The sequence below is a fragment of the Acipenser ruthenus genome, chromosome 25 (assembly GCF_902713425.1).
Source record: "Acipenser ruthenus chromosome 25, fAciRut3.2 maternal haplotype, whole genome shotgun sequence".
NCBI classification, from domain to species: domain Eukaryota; kingdom Metazoa; phylum Chordata; class Actinopteri; order Acipenseriformes; family Acipenseridae; genus Acipenser; species Acipenser ruthenus.
Window position 1 is genome coordinate 19,654,414 of NC_081213.1, and position 12,299 is coordinate 19,666,712.

The 12,299-nt window shown below is 38.5% G+C and overlaps 1 protein-coding gene across 1 annotated transcript; it reads right to left on the minus strand.

Annotated features, from left to right (window-relative positions):
* Positions 1-28: 28 nt before the first annotated feature.
* On the minus strand, positions 29-11,847 carry LOC117414153 (guanine nucleotide-binding protein G(t) subunit alpha). The gene is made up of 9 exons (XM_034023915.3): positions 11,525-11,847; positions 4,728-4,770; positions 3,968-4,109; positions 3,329-3,486; positions 2,807-2,935; positions 2,322-2,451; positions 1,948-2,101; positions 1,295-1,519; positions 29-850 (listed from the first exon to the last, which is right to left on the minus strand). The coding sequence occupies exons 1-8, from the start codon at positions 11,628-11,630 to the stop codon at positions 1,329-1,331; spliced, it is 1,053 nt and encodes a 350-aa protein (XP_033879806.1). The 5' UTR covers positions 11,631-11,847; the 3' UTR covers positions 29-850; positions 1,295-1,328.
* Between the last annotated feature and the right edge of the window lie 452 nt (positions 11,848-12,299).

Consider the following 12,299-nt stretch of genomic DNA (forward strand, 5'->3'; position numbering starts at 1 on the left):
TTAATCTGTCAACACAAAAGACATGATCAAAGGTAGTGGGACTTTTTATTTAGTTTTAATGAATAGATTTACATCATTTCAATATACATAGTTCCAAGCTATTTAAAACTGTCATCATAACTGTAGAATGAGTTTTGACTGGTAAAGCTGTAACCCGCCTTAAGTACAGTAATATAACTTATATGCATTTAACTGTTTTTCAGCCAGTTTAACTGCACAGTATATACATCGTATTCATTTACCTCTAATACAGCTCCACTTTATATTTTCAAAACTACATTTGCTCCATAATATCATGCAATATAATTTGTACACATTTTGTTATGTCATCTCTTTAATTTAAAACAAGTGCTTGCACAGGTAGAGCTGAACATTTTAAAACCAGTTTTAAATGTAATGGCTACCAGTTTCACATTTAAACTAAATTAACACCAATATACGTTTTAAGTGTAGCAGTTGGCTGCTTATTGAATGCTCTGTTTAAACCATTCCTGAAAAAAAATAAAAATAAAATAGTTCTACCTATGTGGAGCTTTCTCTGCGGTGTAAATTCATTAGTCAGACTAATGAGAAATGTATCTTTTTAATGCTGCACCTGTGCTGTCACACCCCACATACTGTACAGTGCATCTGTCATCTACAAGAGTTTACAAGGAGTATATACTGAGACGATACAGTGGTAAATGCCAGAATTCCAAACTAAAATATATTTTCATTTTCAGCCAGGTGCCTGTGTATCCGATTGAGATTCATCATTATAGCTGTAGATCCTTCTGCTTTGGGTTCTCTTAAAACCTGAGGCTGCTTGGAACTTATTTCATGCAGTGGATGGGGAAGAGGTGTTGCATACCTGTGAACATAGACATTGAAATATTAATTAGCAGTGGGTGGACTAGAAGTAAAACGTATTGGAATTAAAGGCCGTTTGTTGACTCATCCGGTAATAAATCCTCCTGGAACATCCATGCTTTGAATAGGAATTGTTATACAGAAGAAAATAATATAATTAAGGTTTATGTACAGAATATTGTAGATGCTTCTGGAAATATGAATGGTCCTGGAGCATTTGGCCTCAGCAGTGTGTGAATAAGAGTCACAATTACCAGTAGGTATAAATGTTTTGTTTTATGCCCTTAATGTTATAACATACCTGTAATGTTATAAGACTCATAATTATAGATGTATTAGTATGTTAAAAATGAACTATTATGAATATTACCATAACAGCTTTGGAATTAATAGCAATGGGTTTTCATTATTATTAAAGCAGGGTGAGTTACAGTAGCATTTTTACCATTCACGTTGTGATTCTTGGCTGGCTCAGAGCTTTAGAAGAGACCACAGTCTTTCAGGTTTTCTTTGATGATAATGTCGGTGACGGCGTCAAACACAAACTTGACGTTCTCCGTGTCTGTGGCGCAGGTCATGTGGGAATAGACTTCTTTGATGTCTCGTCGCAGGTTAAGCTCCAGGAACTGCAACTTGATGTAATTACCAGCATCTTCATAGGTGTTTGGGCCTAGCAAAGAAAAGTAGAGTTTAGAGAAGGTGGCTAGACCTTTAGCTCTAACCTGAAGGCCGCACCACCTCACTGTCTTTCAACTCGAATCACTAAACTGTACTGCCTTTCAGTTATCCTGCTCTAACCACTATACCCCACTGCCACCTAGTCCTCCAGCTCTAACGCTAGGCCACATTGCTTTCCAGTCCCTCAGTTCTGACCACTAGGCAACACTGCTTCCCAGACCCCCCCAACCCTAACCATTAAGGCACCCTGCCACCTAATGCTTTAGCTCTAAGCTTCAGGCTGCAGTGCATTCCAGGCCCTCTGCTCTTACCTCTAAGCAACACCTTCCCAATTCCATAACCCATTCTTGTATCAACAGATTTCTATTCTACAGAAAGTGAACTGTGACTTGATGTTTCTTTAAAGATTAATTTACTAACCATCATAATCAGGGAAGCACATGCTGAGGTGAGCCTTCTTGATCTTCTCTGTGAAGACATCTTTCTTGTTGAGGAAGAGTACGATGGAGGTGGTAGCGAAGTAACGGTGGTTGCAAATACTGTTGAACAGGTGAAGACTCTCGTGCATGCGGTTCTAGTGGGTAAGAGAGGGACACTTTACAGTACACGTGGAGTTAACCTATGAGGCATGTTGTTGTAAATAATATTTTTTTTTGTCAGAGCAACACACAAGACCAGGTCATGTAACTTAATGGACGTTGATTAAAGTTCATTAAGTAAAGGAGTAAAGGACAACAATTCAGATGAATCATTATGACGGCGGACTATCACTACTGAATTCTCCTCATCCTCACCACTTCATCATCCTCCACCAGCACCATGTCGTAAGCGCTGAGGGCAGCAATGAAAATGATACAGGTGACCCCCTCAAAGCAATGGATCCACTTCTTTCTTTCGGAACGCTGACCACCCACATCGAACATCCTGCAGGAGAGGAGCATAGTGAAGACACAAGACCACTTGGTGTATCCTAGAAAACTGAAACTCTTGTCATTGAATAGAACTGTCCAAAGACTGGATTGCTGTACTAATATCATGTTATTATATATATATAATTGTGTGGTCTTGCGTGCATTTCCCTGTGTTACATTATGTAGTTGCCCGTGTTTCAGTAACAGAAAGGAAAGTAGATTTTGTTTTGAGTAATTGTCAAAGTTTTAAATGCAATGCAATCTATTGTAATCTTTGCTACCAGTTTCTATTTCTGTATTATATGTTGCATATGTGTGTTTTCCCCAGGTAAATGTTTTTACTATATACACTGGAATAGGACTCTAACCTGAAGTTTAGGTCTTTCAGACCAAATTGGGTCTCGATGATACCAGTGGTCTTTACTCTTGATCTCAGGACGTCCTGCTCAGTGGGGAGGTAGCCCGGGGCCACCAGCCTGTCCATTTCATTCAGGTAACTCAAAGAGAAAGAGGGAGACAATACTATAAGACATCATCTACTTCAAATATGTGTTTAGGGAAATTTCGTATAGGCTGATCTAACCAAATATATATTGTTTTGTCCAACCCCTGCTTCTAACTCTTTGGGATAGTACGTATGTGTATGGTACCTTTATCTGTAATGTATTCACACTTTGACTTCACTGATGCTGCCGAGGTTAAGTTATGCATTTTTTAAATTTAGATTTAATTTATTCTTGTTAATGTAAGTTACACTTTTTTTTTTTTCTTAAATAAGCAAATTAATCATTATTTACAGTATGTTTATGCTATTCATAGTGGTTATTATTATTATTATTTTTTTTTAAATACAGTGATAACTTTTGTTTTGGCAGGCAGGGGGTACATACTATCCAGCAGAGTCATTGAGTTGGTATTCAGAAGCTCTTTCGAAACAGGCCTGGATGCCTGAGTCCTTCCATAGGCGGGAGATTATGTCAGACATCTCCTTAGGCATGGTTCCTTCATCGATGGTATCTGCCAAGTGCAGCAGCTTACGAGCATCGTCCTGCAGAGACACAGGCAGACACAATGAAAACATGGAAATGCAGTGGATTAAACCGCATTTAAAGAAAATGTATTGTCCTGAAATGATTTCTCCCTGCAAATATATTCATTTTGTTTTCATATAAAAGTAGTTTTAAACTATGTACTGCCCTTGAAAGAGTGGCCTAACTTTGATCATTTCTATTCAAACCCTTCTTTGTTCCAGACTAAAAAGATTCCTTAAACTATCTTCAAAACTCCTACCTTCTATCCCTGAAATTAGTCTAGTTGTTGTTTGCTGGATCTCTCCCAAGCTTCCATGTCCTTTTTGTAATGCAGGGACCAAAACGGATAGCTGTGTTCTAAGTGCAACCTCACCAGTGCATCACAGCTCAACAACATCTTCATAACCTTGGTTGAGTCATCCTAGGATGGACTACATGTTGTGCAGGATCGTTTTTGAGGTGTAAGGAATGCTCTACCCCTTGTGTCAGCTTCCGTACCTGTCTAGCAGGGTCTCCATACCCAATGCTTAAGGTAGTCATGGCTTTCACAATGGCCATCATAGACTGCAAGGTGTTGCTGTAGATTATGACAATAAACTCCAAGCATTCTTCCTTTGAATAACCATCTTGATGGATAATTCTGTCGGGGAACAAGATGGAGTTAGCATGATTGTTTGAGAATAGATTGAATACAGTTGTATTAATGCAGAAAAAGTAATATGTAAGTTAATTGCTGTCAATGATAAGTCATGGTTTCTGCACTATTGTAGGTCAACTGTGCTGTGTGTTCCTTATAAAATGGGGAACCTGATCAATTTCCATGGCTGTTTGCTTGTATTGTTACAGTGACCTAAGCACTACGTAGTGTAGGTTGGAGGTTGGTGCGTGTGACAGGTGCTGCCTAACGAATGTACCCTGAGTTGTTATTCGATGCAAGGGCAAAACAGAACTTGAAGTGCATTCTCCTTGACAACTAAAATGCATTGTGGGTTTTTAAAAAAAAAACTGGAGCCGTATGGTCAAACTACTGTAGATAAATTCCACACATGAGCACATGAACAGCCTCCTGTTGTAAAGTGTTACTTTGGCATATGGGTTTGCTGGTATAAATATTCAATGTAGTAAATCATTGTGTTTGTAGGTTGCTGTATGCATAAGCTTCCATTACAAATGTGCAGCTGAAGTTCATTCTTGTCTGTTTTATGCATTTCAAACAGTTGCAAACAAGCAAAAAAAAAAAAAAAAAAAAAAAACTCACTTCATCTGCTTGACAATGGTGCTTTTCCCAGATTCACCAGCACCTGCAGAGGGGAAGCAAAGAGCAAATATGAGGGGGGGGTGGTGATAGTTCTTTTCACTCGAAAGACATGTTAAACACATGCTGTATGCTGCAATACTGGCAATACATTAACCTACCACAAGATGGGGATGCAAACCCGTTTGTTTCATTTTGGCTTTTTACAGGACTACAGCATGTTTTTATTTTTTACAATGTCTTTTCATTGAATTGCCTCCCAGGTTTTTTTTTTTCTTGCTTTTTGGTTTGTTTGTTTATTTTGTATATGCAGACAAGTCCAGATCGAAGAAGCCTGAAGTGGAAGACAAGCCGTCTATCCTTAACTTGCCTTGGAAGATAATGTCCTACTAGAGATAGTCCTTCAGACTGAAAAGGATTGATTTAGAGGGTATGTCGTCATAGTGAGTATGTCTTTATATTAACCTGGGTAGAAGGAGGTAGTAGATTACTTCTAGCATGAGAAATGTATATACAGTGTGTGTGTATTTTAAATGAATGTGCCTATTTACGACATAGTATTATACACAAATATATTCAATTACAAAGAAATACTTAGATTCATTGCAGAACACATCCTACTTTTATTTGGAAGGCTGATCACAACTGAACTGCAAGATCATCCCAACCGCATTATATCACTAGATGACTGAAACAAGATAAGGCAGCTTGGCATGAGTGATGCTGAGCCAATCCCTAATTACTTTCTTCTCACAGTCCACCTCTGTCGGGATTTGAACAATGGGCTGATTTAGTTTGATGCCAGTGTGGTACATTACAACACGGCACATTCCCTGACCCTGCACAAAGTCCTTTGTACAGGATCCCTTTATTGTGGGGAGCGCCCGCCTCTTATTTTTGAAGCAGTTTGTGGTCTCCTTTTCTTTCTAATTAGCAGACTTTTCATCAGATAAGAAGATGAGAGAAATGTCACTTGTGGGAAGGTTGTATTCAACGTTATGTTTCCCATACAATGTTTTCTTAAAAATACATATGTTTTGCATCCCCAATAAGTTGTTTATAACCTCCTTCTGCTGCAAGTAGTAGCTGGCACATGCACATTTTGATAGGGGTGATTTGGTGAAATACACTTTCACAATTTACAACATCCGGACTCAATTACAGAGTGGAGGGTGGGCACAGGGAGACATTACCACATCTGGCTGCATATCTCTCAATGAAAATCATTGCCTTTTCTTTCTCTTGAATATTTTCTTGATTGCAATGAAAAAGAAAACACCCACTCTGTCTCCAGTCGTCTCCAAATGAATATCAGATAAACTGGGAACAGAATTTCAGTCGTGGGACGAACCAGACCGGCACAATGGGTTCTGTGTTCCTGATCCCAGCCTCAACGGCAGCCTCTGTAATGAGGGCATTCCCTATCTGCACCGCTTGATATTTTAGTCTCTGCGCATCAACACGCACGTGCACACACACACGCACACATCAACAACACCCATATTTAGGCCTTTAGACATTACAGGGTCTAACTGCTGTTCTGTCCTTCTCTATAAGAAACAAAATTATGTTCTATTAAAGCCACAACACAATAATACAAAAAAATAATTTGCCCAGTTGCATTCTTCACAATAGTTTCCCAAAGCATTTATGGCTCTATACGCTTTTGTGATTATCATGTATCATCCTTAAATATGTGCTGTCATGCTTTCCTACACTGTGCTATGCTTCTACTATGGTCTACTGTAGTACATTTTTATAAGGGCTTGACTAAATTATTGGTTATGCATTCTGTTTCCTCAGATCACATTTAGTTAGCTTTTTTTGTGAGATTCCAGTTGTTGGGGAATCCTTACTAACCTGGAATATAGGTTATTAAAGCCGACGAAGGTAAGTGAAAATAGAATGTTGAAGGCATCACTAAACCTACGACTATTAGAAGTTTTGGGTTGGCTAATTGGAATGCTTGACTTGTACAGTTCAGTTTATTAACATTGTTAACATTTTCTTGTCCTTCAATATCATAAAAACTGTTCTTAGAACATGAAAGCCATGCATTTACAGTAAAATACCATTTGTTTACATTAAAAGGTCAAAGGTAATTTTGTTTTATTTTTTCTGTTTCAGACAAAGTGATTTTATTTTAAAAAAATTTTATTGGAGTCCACACTCCAACTCTGTTGAAGCACATCGTCTACCAACAGCACTGTAAAGTCATGTACAGGGTGTCCACAAAGTCCTGTTCCCCCCAAGATTTTTTCCCCACAATTAATGTTTTATTTTCATTTGCAGGTGAATCAGGCTGAAACAAGCTGTCACAGATGCATTTCAGCTCGTCACTCCATGCTATGGAAGATGTCGCACCAAACGTTATTATCTGGCATGAAAATGATGGCGCTCATTGTCTAAATAGTTAAATACTTGCAATGAATACATTTGTCATCCTTCTTCCACACGTTTCAGTTGTTTGTATATCAGTGCACTGTAGAAAAAAATATGGGGGTCACAGGACTTTCTGGATGCCCTCTACGATGCAGGTATTTTTGGGGTTTTTATTTACATTTTCTTACTTGTTGCATTTTGATATGTTTGTGATGAAAAGAAATGAAAACATCAATGAATCAAGTATGACAAAAGTACAGAGACTCTGGAAAGCCCAAGGCTAACTGACTGTCAATGTCCTAATCCATTTAAATTAGGACTCGGATCAGATAACATCATTGCGATCTCTTCAGCATATTTGTGGCTCACACCGTATTAAACTGCAGTGGATACAATGAGTCACTAAATTAGTGTTGGCTTTTCACCTGCATGTCCTGATTTGACCTTGTTATAATTTCCCATGATATTACTGTTGAGCACTTTCAAAAGCAGGCTTAAATGGGCTGTACACTGGGGGTAACAATGAATCACTGAAATGAATGAGGTTCCTGATTGAATCTTAGTCAGTAATTTTTTAACTGTTCTGTTTCAAGAATGTGTCGTGCCATTGTAATAACATTATCGCATGTGCATGTGCGTGTGTGTGTGTGTGTGTGTGTGTATATATATAATATAAATAATTTTTTATTTAATTGTTTGCAGATTTAAACCTAGTATTCCAGAGCGAGGGGTCCAGTTTCTCTCACATACTCAAACTAAGAGACCCAGAATTGGATCATGGAAGGCCCCCTGTTTCAAAGTTTCAAGTATGTGCCCCCAGTTTCAAAGGCCATGTCTTTAGAAAATAAATAACAAAATAAATATTATTAATCAACCACAAACAGAATTTAATCCGCAACCTTCTAAGCCAAAAGCATTTCTGTTACGCACTAAGCTGTTTGCCCACCCAATTAAGTGAGTATTAGCTACAACAACACGTAACTAACTGTTTTGGTTTAGGTAGTAGTAAAAGCTAATGCCCTTTACTATTACATTGTAACATTTTTATCTTGGGGATTACTGGGGATACAAATAGTGCCATTAAAATAACTGTGTGCCTATAATAATTCCTGCATCTATAGCATGACACATCTGGGCTGTCCTAATACCAGCAACTGATTGTTGTGGTGTTTGTAGGGGATTGGTGGTTCAGTGGATTGGTCAATGGTATTAGCCATCCTCTACTAGTTAGTCTCTGTTTGACCGTAGGCTTGAGCCAGATATTCAAAGTAAAGGCCCATATTAAATGGGTTTTGCTGAGTGTTAGTCCAGTTCCTAGTGGACAATTGCATTTTATAGCTATAAGGAAATACAGCCGGTCAGTTGTCTAAGTCAGGTTTTGACTCCTGAAAGTTGCGTGTATTACACCAACTGACTACCTGATGATTTTGTTTTGTAGCAGCTATTACACAAGTCCTGTTATCTGGATAGAGATTGTTTTGATTTTACCTTGGGGAGTACCCCAGGGTAAGATTGTTGAAATAAATAGTGTAGTGTTGCAGACAGAACTGGGTTTTAAAACTATACACGTCATCAGTCAAAAAGGCAATGTGCAGGGGGAAGGATTGTTTGGCACTGATTCAGTGGTTAGGTTTGTTTGTGTTTTTATGTATTTATTTTGGAAGGTAAACAACATCACTCCTCCTTTGATGCTAGTAGCTACTCATACTTATACAAATCTGATACTTACTGTGTGATTTTTATATTAATAGTCAAACAGGAATGTCTGTATTAAACATAGGCTCAGTATGTTACCACATTGTGTAAAATGCTATCAACAATCTGTGGGTATAGAGTAAAACATTTTAATACTATTCCCATTTCCTTCGGGGTGTTCAAATATGTTTTTTCCTGCTTGGCATGTTTGTAAGGTATTTGTTGGAATGCTATCAAAGCTGGCAGCTACACCAGGCTGGTTATATCAGGTCATTCCTGGGCCTTATTCAGTCACAATGGGTGGTTTCTCACTGGTTCGGAGACATTCAAATCAAAACAGAGGAGATGCAACAGCAACTGGGATTGGGTACCCCAGCGAGGTAACCATGGCAACCAAAGCACTATTGCAGGTGATAATAGGAGAAGCACAACGTTTGTCTCCTGAATCCATTGATTTACTTTTACTATAATTATTTACTAAGTGCTTATAAAAACCTGTAAGAGATTAATGGAGGAATGTACATAAATATGAAGTCTCTGGAGAGCCATAAAAAACATTGGCTCTTTTTTCTTTTTCTCTCACACAAAATGAGTAACCTGCCTGCCACATAGCTTACATCATATAAACTTTTTGAACTTCTTCATAAAAATATTGAAATCAGAAAAATACCTCTCAAAGAATTGTATCCACATTTGGCTGTATTGCCAGTATACCATCCACCAGATGTGTGGTTTTAATAGATAATGTTTGATTATAGGAATATTTTTCTTAAGGACAGGGCCACAAATTGTAGTATCTTGTTCATTTTCTTTCACTGCAGTATGTCACTGTTTTAAACTACTGCACTCGATGGTTAAAGTGTACACGTGGAGATAATCTGTGCAGTGCAAATGTCGGGTGTTATGACTGTACAGTATCTAATTCTGATTCCCTCAAGCATGTGGCTGCAATAATAGCATTTCACTACGGTGCCACTGTGTGCAAAGTACAGTAAAATCGAATTGAATGTACCAGTTAGAGTGCTTAAATAAAGGGGACGTTTATGTGGAAACCATATAATTGTTTCAGTTTATTATTTTAATCTTATGTGAAGTCTCATAGCTTATATGCTTATAAAACTTCAGTAGCCACATATCTTGCCTGCCCATCTTAGCTTTTAAAAAATTGGAAGCCTCTGTTGTACTCACCTAGAGAGAGAGAGGGGGTATTTTTTAAAATAATTATGGTTTCTGCATCTTATTTTTGGGGGGAGGGGTTCGGTTAGGTGTAACTTTTTTAAATGTTTCCACCGTCCCTTACAGTAAGCTGTGTATTCATATTGTATTGTATGTTCTTGCATGGTAGCATATGTAGTAGGGATGTGTATATAAAATAGATCTCTGTTGATCAGCTTTCAGTATAAATCTAAACACAGTACCAAGCTACTGCTGCATGCTTCCCTGTGCTTTAAAAAAAAACATCTTGCCGCTATTAAAAAAGATTTGAGCCTTGTTCTAAGGTTCTCTGTTTTTACTCTGACACAATGCTATTATCCACCCTGTCTGTATTCTGTGAATGTGTCTCTTATAAGCCCTGTTTGCTTTGCCTTTCACTGGCTCTAAATCCTTTTAAAACTCCCCCTGATCCAATCACCCCGTCTAAATCCCAGTCTCCTACAGTCAGCAGTAGAAAAACCATCATGGCATGAGTTTTTCTACTGCAAGCAAGTTGCAGCCTCATTTATAAACAAGTCGAGCAGAGCTGATAACTATGTGAAGGTTGAAAGCGAGACAGTAACTTTTATTTATATTAGCTCCATTACACAGCAAAAACATACATGAAAAAAAAACTGCCTTGCAAACCAAAGTCACACTGCATAAAACTAGCTAGCATGAGGCTACCAGCAGGATAAATACTCTAGTAATAAACAAGATTAAAACATTCTATAGTTATGTTGTAGTAAGTAATATGTCCCACTAATCTCCTACTGGAGATTAAATCAGTTGAGTGCTAAAACATTCATTCAATCTCAGGATTGATACAAAATAAGCCAACTGACCTAAATAACGTGCCCCAGCATTCCTCTTATAACCTATACTGTTTTTTATTTATTTTAATTGGCTTTACTCTCCTAGTTCAGAACTTTCATTGTATATAGGGCAGTTCGTCTCTAACCAAACCACAGCTCAGCATGGTACTGAGATAGGGGACCATACTTGCAGGTTGTCGTTTTGTCCGGTACTAAATGCTCCGAGAACATCCACATTTCCAATAGCATCTTTTCTCTAGCAAATCATTTTTTTTATCGTACCACTAAGGCAATGAATAGCTATTTTACAATCTGGTAACTTTCAGGGTACGGTTAAATTAAACGCTTTGGAGTAAAAACAACAAATAATAATAATTAAGGTTAGGTTTATGTGTAGATGCTCCTGGAAGGGTTGATGTTCCTGCAGCATTTGGCTCTGGGGATAACGTACTGACCGATCACCCTGGTCACAAACTCCTACAAAAATATCAAAGCAGAATTAGCCATTGAGTTTCACAGCTCTTCAGATGAAGATAGACCATCAATAAAAGCTAAGAGACTAGTCCTGTTTCTAAAGTACTGGAGAATGAGATGGGCATCAATTGTTGCTTTAGCCCATAAAAAAACTCCATGCAGTCCTTTAGAAGATAAGGAAGGCGATGGAAACCCTTAAATGTATAAACAGACCCCGTATCAATAAAAGGCAGTATTTACCAAGCAGCAACAGCTTGACGGTCCTGGCATCTGCATCAGCATCTGCTTTAAGCTTTTTCTCCAGCTCTCTGGAATGCTTCTCCTCGCTGCTAGCCCCAGCTCCCATACTGGCAAAATATGGTTTATTTCCCCACAAAAAACGTAAATCTTAAACTGTTAAGGCTGCAGCTGAAAGGGCTGTTTTAAAAAAAAATAACAAAATAAAAAAAAAGTAAGCTTGGAGGAGTCCTGGATGTCGCTTGCTTGCACGTCTGAGGGCTTCACTGGCCTCAGCTGGGCTACAAGGACATTGACTGCTACTCGCCTACCTGCAAATGCCAGCTTCTTTACTTCTTAGTAGGATTTCGGGTGCCCATGGAGTCACCTGACCCTCTCCAGCCAATGGAGAACAAGGACAGGGCATCAAGGGATGGAGGGGGACAGGTGCGTTAAACAGAGATTTAGGCAGACTTTGCTGTGCTCAGCTGAAGGTGCAGAATACAGTCCTGCTAATTCAGCTAAAACACTCCACGCACAAATTAAAGGCTTTTATTGGTCCATCTGCTATGTAGTTCCGGGCTGGTGGGGGGTCAGATGATGGGTGGGATATTACCACAAGATATTTTCGTTGGATGAGAACTCGAAGAGAGAATTGGGTTAAAAGATTGGTTAAAGGTATTGGCCCTAAGGTATTCAAACCAACAACTTTCCTTGCAGCCCAGCATTTTAACCACTGCTACTGAAACACCTGAGCACTATAACCTTTTGCAAATCTCAAAGGTTGTTAGGTATGCAT